The 14,623-nt window shown below is 51.2% G+C and overlaps 4 protein-coding genes across 4 annotated transcripts; all 4 read right to left on the bottom strand.

Moving 5' to 3' along the window:
* Positions 1–1,184: 1,184 nt before the first annotated feature.
* N7515_000490 (bifunctional K:H/Na:H antiporter NHX1) lies at positions 1,185–3,570 on the bottom strand (the record flags this gene model as incomplete). The annotated part of the gene is made up of 4 exons (XM_056661234.1): positions 1,185–3,058; positions 3,164–3,313; positions 3,414–3,443; positions 3,528–3,570. 4 exons carry the CDS (start codon positions 3,568–3,570, stop codon positions 1,185–1,187), a joined length of 2,097 nt encoding a protein of 698 aa, XP_056526400.1.
* A 598-nt stretch (positions 3,571–4,168) lies between these two features.
* N7515_000491 (putative sucrose transporter) lies at positions 4,169–6,257 on the bottom strand (the record flags this gene model as incomplete). The annotated part of the gene is made up of 4 exons (XM_056661235.1): positions 4,169–5,487; positions 5,539–5,860; positions 5,956–5,995; positions 6,091–6,257. The coding sequence occupies 4 exons, from the start codon at positions 6,255–6,257 to the stop codon at positions 4,169–4,171; spliced, it is 1,848 nt and encodes a 615-aa protein (XP_056526401.1).
* A 1,147-nt stretch (positions 6,258–7,404) lies between these two features.
* Positions 7,405–9,746, bottom strand: steA (sexual development transcription factor SteA; the record flags this gene model as incomplete). The annotated part of the gene is made up of 5 exons (XM_056661236.1): positions 7,405–7,651; positions 7,702–7,785; positions 7,885–9,402; positions 9,462–9,561; positions 9,617–9,746. The coding sequence occupies 5 exons, from the start codon at positions 9,744–9,746 to the stop codon at positions 7,405–7,407; spliced, it is 2,079 nt and encodes a 692-aa protein (XP_056526402.1).
* A 3,092-nt stretch (positions 9,747–12,838) lies between these two features.
* On the bottom strand, positions 12,839–14,422 carry N7515_000493 (uncharacterized protein; the record flags this gene model as incomplete). Its single annotated transcript, XM_056661237.1, has 1 exon — positions 12,839–14,422. The coding sequence occupies one exon, from the start codon at positions 14,420–14,422 to the stop codon at positions 12,839–12,841; it is 1,584 nt and encodes a 527-aa protein (XP_056526403.1).
* Between the last annotated feature and the right edge of the window lie 201 nt (positions 14,423–14,623).

The following is a 14,623-nucleotide window of genomic DNA, read 5'->3' on the forward strand; positions in this document are numbered from 1 at the left end:
CGAGGTCCCTGAGGAACCTTGATATAATATCCCATTTAGATACCCTCCAATCACAGAGCACAAGGTCTATCTACAGGAGATAATGAGGGGTACATTACACAATCAGGATTCAGACCTGCATATCTCCTCATCCCATTTTCGGTCATGGGAGGGGGATCTGCCTAGAAGCCTAAGTCAGAGCTTAGGTACATAGACTACTAGAGCGTGGGGGCTGGGCATGCTTGTATCATTCCATTTCGGGGTTATCTCCTGCCGCTTTTTAGTCGATAGATATGCTAGAGCACACCGTAGACTCTAGAGTCCTAATTTCCAAGGATATTCTCAGATTTTAGTGATTGACCCTAGAGCCGAATCTACAGTGCCCACGGCATACGGATACACATACACAGAGACCATGTACCATGCTACATCTCCTCCCAAACGCAGCCAAGCCAACCCGAGGTCCCTTTCATAGGATCAATCATCACATCAGCTCGTAGGTACTACCTTCCGCGCCACATAAGCGCATACCTCAAGCCCGAAACCCAATGGCGATATGAACACCTGCAGATATGGCAAACGGCGCAAGTTTACCCCGAATCAGTATAGCGCTGTACTTTAAGTGCTGCGGAGATAGCTGTCGCTGACCTGAGTGGACGATAACGTAGGGAGAGATAGCCGGTGCAGGTCTTTCGCTTATCGGTTGTTAGGTACGTTTTTTAGATTCGTGTTTACAATGCAGTGAGGGGGTATTCCATGGGGATATTCATCGGTTTAGCTCTTTTACTCTATTTATCTGATTATTTGAACTCGTGCTACCTAGGAAGTCTTCCAATATCCCGAGCTCCTTAGAACCGTGACTCCGTGAGATACCAAACTGTGGGGTAAATGAACGCTAAAAGTGTGGAGAAACTCAATTTCGGTCCCTTCCATTCAAAGGGAGAAATCAATACTTCGAGACTTCTATTTCCAGAAACTGATCTCTGCTTCTATTCAAAGTATTGCGCATTTAATCAAGTTCATACAACCCCCAAGCATCAAACCCTGATTCTCATATAAAGGCCAATGCAAAAACCAAAAAAAGCTTCCTTATGGAATGCCGAACCAAACAAGGCTAAATATACTACATCCAAATCATCGAGGAAAAACCAAGCAACAAGAACAATGGAAGTAGTGTACACTCCCAAGCCATCCAATGTATTATTTCAAACAGCCCCAGGTCCAGGTCCCTTATGGTTCGACTGATCCAGCAGGAGAGTGGGTTTGATATAATCCTCATCAAGCTGCCGGAACCAAGCCGCATGATCACCCGTAGCACCGCCCGAGAACAAGTCACGCAGCGCCTCCCGAGCAGACAAGCCCGGTGCCTGGCGTGTGGGCGAGATGCCGGCTGATGCCGTAGCGCCGGGGGAGGGGACAGTCGGCGGCGGCGGTTGGGATGCGGATCGACGGAGACGCGAGGCTCCGCTTGCAGCGGGTGGGAGGTCGTCATCGGAGATACCCTCGATGTCGAGGTCGAACTCGTCTGGGTGGGTGGGATCGTGGCCACGGGCGTCGCCGGAGGGCGGCAGGCCGAGCTCGTCGTCGCTGCCTTCGCCGGCGCTCGGTCCGGATGCGCCGTTGAGTAGGGTTGCGGCAGATTGGCGGTCGCGCCAGGACTGGTCTTTGTTGCTGTAGGCGGCGGAGTACATCCTGGTGTGGGTATATGGTGGACTTGGGCGGCGGCTGTTGCCGCTAGAGTAGCTGTGGGTCCGCTCCGGGGCCCCGGCGCGTGTGGCAGCGCCCACACCGTCCAGGGGCACTGAGTCGCCGCGTCGCGGGATGTAGCCCAGGCTGGTGCCGGAGCGCTTATAGTAGGTGCCGCCGTGGGTCACCTCGGTGTCAAACTCATCGTCAGAGTCGAGCTCTTCGACCACTCCTGTTCGAATGCCCAAAATCTCTAGCATGCGTGCCGTCGTTCCGCCGAAAATGATGACGGTAAGCACGACGACAACGAGCACCGTTGCACGGAGAGTAGGCGCGTTGGCTCCTGACAGACCCGCTGCAAGCGCGACACCGACGGCGCCACGCAGACCAGCCCAGAAGAGCATCGCTTGGTAGGCGAAAGGCAGCTCATCGGCGACATCCACGCCACGACGACGGGCACGGTACCGAAGGAACCAATTGATAGCCTTGGAAAGCGGGAATACCGCCATGTAGCGGGCAAGGCAGATACCGAATACTGCAACCATGATAAACAGGGGATTGAATCGAAGGTTAGGTTCGACGAAGAGGTCTAGCCCGAGGTAAATGAAAATGAAATTCTCCGAAAGCTGAGCCATCACCTGGAACAAGTATTTGGTGGTCAACTGCGTGCGACGCGACATGTTATAGTACGCATAATGCTTGAGTGTGATTCCACAGAACAAGAGCGAGACGATTCCGGACAAGTGCACGCCGTTAGAAAAGAAGTAGCTGGCGTAAGCAATCAGAATAATCAGGCAGCTCTCGATCTTAGGCATGCGTCGCACGTGTGTATATTTAAGACCCAGCGCGGTGGCGATTCCAACAAGCATTCCGGCAACCATGCTACCAAAGAAAACGAGCAAAAAGAGCCCAACGGCTTCGAAGAAATGCCCAACGGTCAAGGGTCCAGCTGCGTTCTCGTGGTACCTCTGCGCCGTCTCGAAGAGCACGATCGCAATGGCATCGTTCAGGATCGACTCGCCGAAGATGATAGTATAAAGCTTCGGCTCGACCTTGTAGAGGTTGAAAATGGCTAAGATGGTGACCGGATCCGTAGCGGAGAGGGTTGCGCCGACCGAGATAGCTTCGACGAAGGAGATATCCAGTCCGTTCAGCGGGATTCGCGTCCATAGGTACAGAACTGAACCAAGCACCATCGCGGATATAAAGGTACCGGCGAAGGCGAACGTAAGAATTGTGCCGATATGACGGAAGAAATTCGACTGGTGGAGTTCATAGCCAGAGGCGAGAATGATGGGAGGAAGGAGGAGATTGAAGAAGAATTGGTAGTCGAAGGCGACGCTGTCTTGAAGGGTAGAGTCTGTGAAGCGGATGAGCAGTCCAACGAACATCCCTGGCGACCGTTAGCAAAATCGTCTCGATCTGCGCCGGGCGCACCTGGCATAGATAGCTCCATGTATCCCCAGTGTTGTCGGCGTCACTCGCGGTATCAACGAACCTGCAAAAATCGATAGCACCGTCTCATGTACAGCTTGGATCTTCTTCTGTTGGAGGATGTAGCTCGTGAACAGGGCGAACATCAACAACATGATCATGATAAACAATGCCCAGGAGCTTGTAATCTCCTTGGACCCTGCTTCGGGCGCATCTGTATTTCGCCATGACAGTCAGAATCACTCAAGTTGTAAAGCGCCATATAGCGACAAGCCGGGGTGCTTTGAAGAGAGGGGTGGTATAGGCACGCGTACCATCGGGATCGGAGTCTTCAGCAGCTCTCCCTGGAACAGAAATGATCTGTTAGCTCGGTTTCCAAGCAGTCAAGCCAAGCGCAGTCTTCGAAGCCGCCGATCAGAGACACATACGAAGCAGGGCGTGTAGGCCATCGTTCATGAGTCGGCTAGCCATGGCGGGCTTACGCCTTAGGAAGTATCAATAGCCAGGGCGGTTGACTGGCAGTTCACTCCCACAGTGAAGTTGTTATGGCAAGACCAGGCGCACATAATCCAAAAAAATGGAAAGTGAGAGGTCGAAAATCGAATTGGGGTTTTCGCGGTTGCTTAAAGTTGCATTGGAGGGACAGATGGCCTGCCGCCTGGATGAGGTCAGGTATGGGACTGTACAATACACAAATACGACAGGGCTGTGTGGGGACAAATTGGTGGGCAGTTGGGAAGGCTACAGCGATGCAGTGCAACAGCTGTGTATTGGTATTGAAATATTACACGTGGGCCATGCCGCGCAACTGCCAAGAAACGGTCACTTCCGATGGAGACTGGTGGAATCGGGCAAAATACTCAGGAACAAGGGGTTGGAGAGCCCTTAGTGAAAGAATAACATCGTCATTGCATATCCGTTTCTGGGCGCTACATTGATTCATGCTCCAGGTTATATTTCCCGTACAATCGCTATCCCCTGCAGAACCCCTTCAGGGGTACATCGAAGCTTACAAGCAATCCAACGCCCTGCATATGCGTCACACATCGCGGTATTTAGGTGTCCAAGTCTATCTCGACCCATCCGAGACTCGTCTGGTCAACCAAGCAGCCACTAAAGCAGCACATCCACCAAATCGTAGCACCCAGCCCACACTATCATCCCACGGCTCCCCTCTCGGCTTCTGAGATGCCTTGAAGATAGCACTGCAGATAAGGCTCGAGAAGATCTGCGGAAAGGAGACGGCCATGTTATGCAGTCCGAGAATGATCCCGGCTTGCGCCACATCCCCGTAGTTTTTAGGCTGTCCATGCTCGATATCACTGCCGGCAACGTTAATGTGTTCGTCGAGCTCCTCATCGTGCGTCTCGGGGGCTACATACTCAGCAGAGGTAGTTGGGTCTGTCCGACGAGTTCTCCGGGAAGGATCGGTCCTAGCTACCTCTGCGGAGATGAGAGCAAAGGGTGCCCAGAGGGCTACAGCCCAAGAGATACCGACCAGGCCGACAAACGCCGACCCAGCTTGGTGGGAGTAGATGAAGAAAGTGCTGAACATGCACGCGGCGAAGAGAAGGTGGGAGAAGAGCCAGACTCGCGGAAGGGTCAGCCCTTGAATCTGTAGTCGTGAAAGCCAATTCGACTTCCCTCCAGGCTCCTGTCTAACTGGCGCGGCATCGAGAAAAGGCTCGGATGCATTGCCCGTCGGCATACTTGAGAAAGACAATCTCCTCTGAAGGGGCTCCCGCTCATCATCAGAGGACCCTTCTAGAGGCTCCTGGTGCGTATCCGTTTGGGGAATAGGTCCATATGATGGCACTACAAATAGTGGGAGCAACATATTGGCGAGGAAGGAGATGACAGCGTAGATGAGCAGAGCGAAAGTCCCAACCCGGGTAGCCTCTTCCCAGGCTATATCAATATCCTTTGCGGGGAGATTTGGGTGGTCTGCGAATATCGGATTGACGTACAACTGGCCGATGTAGGTCGTCGAATAGAAGAGGAACGGGAACCAGCCCACCCACGCTGCAACCTGCACCTCACAAACCCGGGCAATTTGTGTAGGCAAGCTCCGAATAGACTTGAGGATCTGTCGGAAGAAGGAGACCACACCAAGACTATCAGCCACAGGCCCTTCTGCTCGAGGATCCCGCTCTTTGATGTACGCGCAACTGATGGCAACGGTAACGCATAGTGAGACCGAAGCAAGAGCACACAGCACCTTGAACTGCGTATTCCCCAAAAACGGCACATACTTCGGCAAGTCCATGTAGCCAAAGATGTACCCCAGGATGTTGCCAATGCCTGTCATCCGACTAGCCCAGGCATTTGCCAACTCTTGCTGATGGGCGGGGCAGTTGTCGACAATGAATGCCCTGATTGCAGCTTGCACTGTGGGAGCATAAGCTTGGGATATAAACATTAAAGCAATCAAATACGTACCGGTATTTATAGCGAAGTCAAGACAATACATGAGAATCGTTGCCGCGATGTTAATCGCAATCTTGACACCAGCAGACGCTGGATCGGCGCCGAAGATAGACAGGAACCCGCCCACGATCTCTCTCACCCATGCCAGAGCTATCAACGCGACAATCGTCGCCACGCTCCCAACAAGCATGAACGGCTTCCTCTTGCCCCATGGAATTCGGCAATTATCGCTTCGAATCCCAATATAGGGCTGCACCAGGCCGCCTGTCAAGGGACCTGCTATCCAAACAAAGGCAAGAAGCGACTTGCTCATTCCAAGGGATAGAAGATATGGCTGGATGCAGTCAATATCAAAGCTTTCGGACTCGGGATAAAAGAAACGGGATAGTATGATTGAATCATTCCATCACTCTTGAACAGTTCACTTACTGAGCCATGAGAAAGTTCAACAGACCAAACAATCTGAAGCCTAAGAGCAAAAAGACCGTAAATAAATGGACCAATGTATAAATCACACAAGCACTTGGTTAAATCAAATCAAATCGGATATGCAAAATAACTTACCCACCAATAGATAACGTCAAAAGCAGCAAGTACAATGCACTCTTCGACGACTCATCAACACCGGCATTAGGCGGTAGACCACGTCCGCTTGCACCGCGTGTGGCGGCCATAAGAGGCGATCCCTCGTTAACAGGGGTAGTAACAGACTTGCGGTCTATCTCTCCCATCGGTGGATTCAAGATCAAGGATTGAAAAGTTAAAGCGTTGGATTCCCAGCAGTTAGGATCAGATCATGTACTTGGTGCCGGGTTGCTTGGATATGCCTGCCCGTTGCCGCTGCTTTTCTAGCCGCCGTCTGAGATCTCAGGTTTCAGTTATACTCCGTGATGCAGGTAAGTATCGTAGTATACTGCTCGCTGATAGTCGCTTTCTCTGTTGGCTCTACTACCCTCGTTCTCCGCTGGTCAGTTGTGGGGTGATTTCCCAGTGGGGTGTGGGAAAGTTGACCTGTCGGGATGGATTGATAGTGGGGGTACGTGTTGACAGCCAACTCATTAGCCATCAGGCCGTGGGATAGTTGGAAGAGGTATATTTCAGCAGGATATAGCCCACCTGATCAGAACGAAGTGTGTCAGATGGGCCTATCACGACCACAGGGGGTACGACGTCAGCAACACGTGATATGCATTCAACAATTAATTCATCACATCCATTGGCACGAACACTGAGCAATACGCAATAATTAAGTAACGCAACGAGAGATACCTAATGCAAAAGTTTCAAGTGTTTTTTTTTTCTGTTTATTCCAATTCAAAGTCGTGACACAATGGCTCTCTGTCTATAACTAATGTGTGATATGAAGCATACTAAATAACCTCCGATTTTCCAGCCGTTCTTCATGGACAGTGCCGGACAATCCAATGCAAAAACAACCCAAATCCTCTCCCTCTCCAAGCCAGTCTCCAGTGAGAGATTAGTCGGGCCTTTCCCGTGCCCGTACCCGCCAGGCAGCATGAAATAGATGCCTGCCAGCACGATCCAATTCGCGCGGAGGGGCAGCCGACACCAATAATACAAGGTGCTTCCTGTAACCAAAGCACAGCCCGAAATTCAAAAAGAACCAAAAGAGAATGAACACCATGTCAAGCAAGCTTTACACGAATATAGCGGTATGTGCGAGGCCAGCATGGGCCATGTGCGATCAAGCAATAAGCGATATAAACTCCGAAGCGAAGAACGCCTATACGCGCCTTGAAGTCTCCAAAAGGGAAATGACAAATGAAAATCCGCTGGTGACATAAACATCCCCAGTGATGAGTACAGAGACGATCAATCTACCTTTTCGTGGTAGATACATCAAGCTCTGCAGACTTCTCACATCTGTTGCTGGAGTAGTTGCGGGGCGATCATGTGCGAAGCAACCATACTGGTCATCGCCGACGGCATGCTCATAGGAGCTGCCATCGACGTCATGCTAGACGTGCTCATCATTGAGTGAGTGGGCTCCGGTGGGCACATCTTCTCTTTAGGAGATCCATATTCATGCTCGTCATTTTCCAGGTCTTCATCGGTCGGAGTGATTGACTGGCCATCTTGCTGCGCTTCATGGATCCGACGGTGTCTGACAAATGTTAGTTTCGGCAACATAAACTTGGAGGAGTGATAGCGTACTGTGCAAGATTATCGGACCGTGAAAAGGCTTTGCTGCAGTAAGGGCAAGGGTACGGACGCTCCTGCGTGTGTGTTCTCACGTGTCTATAAACAGGGGTTAGTCGGCGGCTAAAAGAAACCATCACCCCAGGGCACGGTGCAAAGTCAGCCCCAAAGTGGGTGCACAAGGCGAAGTAAGTTTACCTTTTGAGGTGTTCTAATCTCTTGAATGTTCGGCCGCATGACGGGATTGGGCAAGAATGGGCCTTGTTCGGATACGGTCCCAACTCCATCATGGTTGCACTCCTAGCTCGCCGAGTAGGACCAGAGGCCGAGCGCTCCGACCGGCTAGTAGTGTTGTGAACCGCAGTCTCGTGAGCATCGTTGGTTGGCAAAGCAGTCAAATCATCTGACTGGTTTGCCAACGAGCCTCCATGGTGTCCAGTGCTCTGGTCCAGGCTCTGCAGCGGCGTACCATGTCGGGACATATCGTGGAGGTCCTTCTGTGGCAGCATTGCACTTGGATAAGTACGAGCGAGATTTTGGATGTCATCCCCATCTGCAACTGGCGCAACTGAGCTGGAAACCGAACGGCGGAGATCACTTGGTCGGTGAGCAGCGTACGATACTGACTGAGGTCCTGGCGTTGCGGATTGAACATTGGCGATGCCATTGGATGGGTGGTTTCCAGTGTTGGGCGTCAGGGAAGATCGACGTCTGCGCTGCTTGTATGTAGGGGACCCTTCGATGACGGGATATGGATTCGCTGAGTAGGACCGAGGCGCAGGCTGATAGTGATTACTGGTCAAGTTCGAAGGAGGCAGCTGCATCATCGGGTGATAGCCGGGTCCACTGGAGATATCCGGAATCGCTGTGTAAAGGCCGGTGTCCTCGTTGGCGATGTAGGCGGGTTCCCCTCCAAGGCCGATCGAATGTTGCGGCGGGGTGACTGGCTCAAAGGACAAGCCGCGGTTGCTGTAATCCTCATACTGCGAAGACACAAAGGACGGTGCCGGAGAGTACTCGTAGAAAGTCGGCATGGAAGAGTGGCGCTGATGCGGGCGGGTCATTGGCATTCCGTGGCGATCGTACTGAATCGGGCCGTAGTCCTGCTCACGCTTAATGATGCTGTGGACTAAATTGTTCGACAGGGGCATCTGTTGGTGGGTGTACATCGGAATCCCAGAGTCGTCCGGGAGCAGAGGGATCGCTGGAGGAGCCATCTGCGGAGGAGGCATTGCGTCAACGGTCCGAACCACGGGGGAGTTGGGCTGGCCATATGTCGTACTTGCGTGGGCAGCGAAAGAGTTCATATTCACTTGTTGTGACTTGGTCAACTGCTCGTACAGAGACTGGGACGAGTCGAATTCGAAGGACATGGCCGGTTCGCTGACTGCGACCGTAGTGGCCTCCTGGTTCATTTTCTCGCGCTTTAAATCCCGTTCCAATGCATCGAGGAATAACCGGTCGTGGGGTACGCCGTACCAGTAAAACACCTTTTGTTTCTTCTGTGTCCGAATGCAGTTGTTTTTGTAGAGGAAGTCCAGGAATGGGCTCTTCGGATCCTCCAGGACCGCGTCGACGCCGGCCTTGAGATTGCGCAAATCCGAGAAAATACCCTCCTCAAACTTCTTCGAGTTCTTTACCGGACGTCCAAAGGCCTGGAATCGAAATGCGAGACAACGGACGATATCGGTACCGGAGATATGAAAGAGACCGCTCCTGTTCAAATGAGGTCAGTTACCTTGTCCCCCGCCATCACTCTTGAGAGTGAGACTAACCAATAGACACAAGAAACATAGTCGCCTGTCGGAAGCAAGAATCGTCGAATAAGCTGATCAGGCGGCCAGTCCACGGGAGCCGACAGGAGGAAATATTTCACTAGCTCAAGTCAGTACATATTGCTTTGATGCAGGCAAGCAACCCAAAGGCATACAATTGTCCACTTGTTGCAAGGCCACCTGCGCATCATGGGGTAGACTTCGCTGTGCTTCGGTTGAAAGCATGAAGGTCTCGGGCTTTTGGGGCGGCGCCATAGAAATGGGAGCACCCGGTTGAGGATACATGGTTATTTGTGCTTTGCTACGTAGGGCGCACTGCATAGATGATTAGCTCCGGGAAGAGACCGCTTGATAACGCATGCGCAAACAAAGAGCCCGATCCAAATCCAATCATACGGAGCTCCTCTCTGCGACTCTGTTGAGACATAGCTGCAAGACCTCGGCTGACACTCACCAGCTGAACGGTTCGACAACACAGTATCGGAAGTGCGAGGATCAACGTTGACCACCAGTGAAGACAATATCCAATCGGCAAGTATAGAAATCACACACTAGAGTCGACAAGGAAGCGCGAAATGGGTGGAACAGAGGAACCAGCCTCTGGGGAAGACAAAGACAAGAAAGAAAGAGAGATCGTCAGAGATTGAACTGGACCAGCCGGTAAGCCTCTGAATGAGTTTTTGTTCGCGCGCAGCGGAAGAAAGAAACGAAAGTGAAGAGGAGACTGAGTAGCTGATGATGAGAGAAGAAGGGGGGAAGAGGAGAAGATGCACAACGTCAGTCTAATAATAATCGAGGGAACTGGGAATGAGAAGCGCCCAGGGACCCTGACCGGTCATAAACTAGTATGTTATTTTGGTGTTTTCTTAGTCATGGCCGATGGGCGGGTATTGATTGTTATTTATTCGGTAATGCAATTACTGGCACCGTATCTATCGGTCATTTACAACTCCAAACAGAATAAGGTCGTTAGTCCGAATATCCATGCTCGGGTGATTTTAGATTGATGATCTATCAAATTGGTGAGAGTCTTTATCAAGTTAAACGGACTCAATTCAATACACTACTCACAATAGTTTGTCTTGACCTCCCAAGATATAAAAGACTCACAGACATAGGCTGACTCTTCAAGTCTTCAAGAACAAAGGAACACCCCCCTGTCTGACCAGATGTATCTTGAATGGGCGGTAGATTGTATTCCGTGTAGTATCCACTCCACCTGGTGACCAGGCTGCATAAATGTCCCAAGTGATGAACATATCACTTGCCACCTTCAGAAAGGCATTTATGACAGGGAAAGGCCAACGGGGAGAACGGGGTGGGTCCAGCCAAGGCTCATCAAACTGGCGCTGGGACCTGAAGCACCCGCCTTCTCGTTTCAGAATCACAGTGGGCGCTTACTTGCAGCCACTGAAACCGTCTCAGAGATTTTGTATTTTCTCCGATGTTGCTCCGGTGTATAAACGGCTGTGGCTTTGGGATCTTCTTCGGAATTGACTGATCAAATGAACTTATCCGAAGGGATGAGATACCACATACGCACAACATGTTGGTAGTCTCCATCTCGCTGCCCCTTGACTAATGAAATGCCTGCTCCATATGCAGATTTTAACCTGTAATATTTAGTGGAAAAACAAGCCATCCCGACATTTGTTGACTGTTTATGCTCCACTTCTGGCCTTGTCATATGTCAGATCCACGGTTGAGCAAAAGTCCAGACCATAAATATGGGTACCTCGACAGGTACTGTAAACTGTCCACTGAGGAGACATGTACGGAGTACCTACGGAGTACACTGAAGGGCATGTTGCAAGCTTGGCATTGCTTACAACCAATAGACATACGCATAGCAAGCCGTTTCCTTTGACTTTCTTTACATATTCTGCAGTCACGGAAGTCTACAGTACTGATCAGAACTCTCGCTAAATGCATAGTCTGCCACTTCTCGCCACTCCGAGCTGGTTACACACCATATTTGCTCTGAGAACCCCAATGTATGTACGAAGTACTCTGTGCAATGATTCTATTTCATCCTCAACGACTATCATAACAGCAATTCGACCTCTCAAGTCCAATTCCCTGTACCAAAGATGCCTCATCCATCATCTACCGGATAATAATTATCCCCCACAACCACTCGACAAGCACTAGACAAGAATAAGAACAGCACCCAGTCCAACGGAGCCCTACCAGATCGGGAGGACTACACAGTCCAAGTCGGCCACCTTCGTCAATATAGACTCGAGCTGGAGGTTTCAACTTCGACCAGGTCAGTCAAACCCCTGAAAAGAACCTTCCAGCAGACAAGTCTCGACAGTCACAGGCACGGGTATACAAGCCGCTAGTCCGAGTGCAGAACCCTGGCACCTCTGCCAGTCATCTCATTGCACAGAACACCCATGCATCAACCGCGTTTGATCGCCCGCCCCTGAAACAATCTAGAAAGTCGGCAGTTGGGTCTTCCGCGAAAAACGTGGGGCCTTTATCACGTCTCAGGTTCTAGATCCTGCTGCAGCGAGCCTCATGCGGAATATAGACGGTTGGTATGTCGAAGACAGAACAAAGAGAGATCTTGCTCGCCCGATTTTCCCCTGTTCTTGGTGGAGAACAGCACTCGTCTGGAGGTATTTCTGGTCCTAGATTGATGGTCCTATTGGGGCTTGCTTGCGAGCTCCGGCTGTGTTTCTTGACTTTTCTCCTGTTCTTTTCACTTATTCACCATTCAGGTCCCTCTCGTCAACTGCAAGGTTATATACTATCTTCCTTCAATGATCGACAACGTCAACGGCCATATGCATGTCTTACCTCGAGAACGTTAAGGCAGTGAAAATATCATTGGAACGTGCGACGCGGATGCTAAGGGGCGGGGGAGAGGACCTTCCTTTTGGGCTTAGCGGCGGGCTGCCGGTTCTATACCGCAATCTGGAAATTCTCCGACTTTGCTATGGAGTAGAGTTCTGTGATTCCCCCTGATTCAAACTATACTCCTCTTTTTCTTGCTATGTTGTAATCGTTACCTTCAATTCTAGTTCGGGTTATCACTAACTACCGATAACTTGTCTCGGACGTTTCGAGTGCTGAATACTCCGTGCAAGTGGATAGAGTTCACCTATTTCACGGGTGCGCCAGGTTATGCAGGGGCATCGGGAGGCTAGTATGGTGTTCATGATCGCCATGCGGTTATGGGTCGGAAGTCGGAACCGGCTGGAATATAATGTCCGTGGGTCTAATGCTTGAGCATACGAGACCTCCGAAGTATAGGATGGGCTGATCTATGTGACCATGAAAAGATCATGTGAAGAAGACAGCGGCAGATTTCAAAGCCTTGTGCTATGTACTATCTATCGTTTCTATTTCGGTATATACAGAGGAACCCGTCAGACAGAGCCAATACTCTTTCTCCTCTTTTCCACGACTGCTTCCTTCATGAACGGACTCCGGGCTCGGACCTGTTTGCCCCAGATAAGCATCAGAATTGGGGCAAGAGATAGAGCCAACGCAATGAAGGCTATCAACGTGCTGGCCCACTGGAGACCAAGTACATTGTACATGCTCATGGTAGCTAGCGGCAGGAACGCCGCCAGGGTATTCTCACCAGCGGCAATGATACCCATGCAACTGCCAGCATACTTGCTGTACGAGTCCACCACATAATCAGAAATGCCCGTCACCACAATGACGCTACCAGCGCCCACCATGGCGAGACCAATGGCTGGTGCAATCCATGGGAAATCGGGATATGAAGTCCACGCGTATGTGAACATACCACCGGAGATGCCGAAGATACCCCCTCCAATAGCGAAATACAGTCGGGCCTCTGGGATAGGGGTACCGGGGATTTCCTTGTTGCGAGAAGCCGAGTCGAAATACACCTTGCCCGAAAACAAGGTGACCACCCATCCCAGAAACTCCCCTATCACGACTGCTGTTTGGACGTATCCAGCATGCGATGGCGACCAGCCATAAAGCTGCGTGAATACCTGCTCCACTGATTGAGTGAACAGGTATAACGAGCCGATGGTGAAAGCAGACCACAGCGTTGACACGAACACCACAGACTCAGTGAAAAACATCACAAGCGGCCTGCTGGCGCTGCGACCCACGATGCTCAGAATTGACTGGTCCTGTGTGTCGATCTCATGCTGGGTGTAAGCGTTCTCGCCCTGACGGCGTCTCGCCTTGGCACGCTGTCCCAGGATCGCGATGCCGCGACATTCTTTGAATAAGAAGAAGTAAACGGGGAATAATGCACCATACCAAATTATTTGGAGATAGCCGATCCACCGCCAGGTGAGGTGGTCGAAGATTGCAGCCCCGATGACGGGCCCAATGCTACTTCCCGCCAGATAAGCTAGGATGAAGAGGCTGACTGGCATATTGCGACTGCGCTCGGAATCCCAGACATTGCCAATCACCGTGGCGGCGGTATTGGCCTGCACACAGACACAGCCTCCGGCGAAAAACCTCGTCACGACTAACGTAGCGAAGTTCTGCGCCACTGCCTGTGGAATGTTGAAGCAGATGAAGGTCGCAAACGTGCCTAGGAACACCCATCGCACACCGAAGTCCTCCATGAGCGGGAGGATGAGTAGGGAGAAACAGCCGCCGCCGAGTGCCCAGGATGTAACGGGCCAGTAGGAATGAGGGAAGTGTGCATCTGAGATGTTGAAGCGCTCATTCATTGGCTCGTGAGCTACTGTGAAGATTGTGCCGTTGATCATGGAAATGAAGGTGGCGAATACAGCCAGAGCTGTAAGAAGCCATTTCCTGCCGTGAGACCAGTTGTATGGGTTTCCAGGATCATCTGGTCCTTCCCAGGTAACTACTGTGATGCCTTTGGTAGGTTCATGATGATCTGCGACGAGGTTAATATTCAAGATTCCTGATGCCGGGTGTTCTTCGGGAATTTTACCTATTGTCTGCTCATCGTGGCCGGAGATATCGCCACGCATGAACACCATTCCGATGTCACGAGCTGCGGATGGAATCTTGTGATATCGATACCGATAATGAATCGCCCGGTTGATGTTCTCTCAGTGCACCGAACTTCAAAGGTATGATGTCAATGTTGTTTCGTTGCCGATGCCGGGTTCTTGTCACAGACAGCAAAGATGGATGTGTGTTTAACATCTCCAAGAAGAGGATCCAGTGTCCTTTAAGAA

This window comes from Penicillium bovifimosum (assembly GCF_028826915.1).
Source record: "Penicillium bovifimosum strain IBT 22155 chromosome Unknown utg000001l_segment0_segment0, whole genome shotgun sequence".
Lineage (NCBI taxonomy): Eukaryota > Fungi > Ascomycota > Eurotiomycetes > Eurotiales > Aspergillaceae > Penicillium > Penicillium bovifimosum.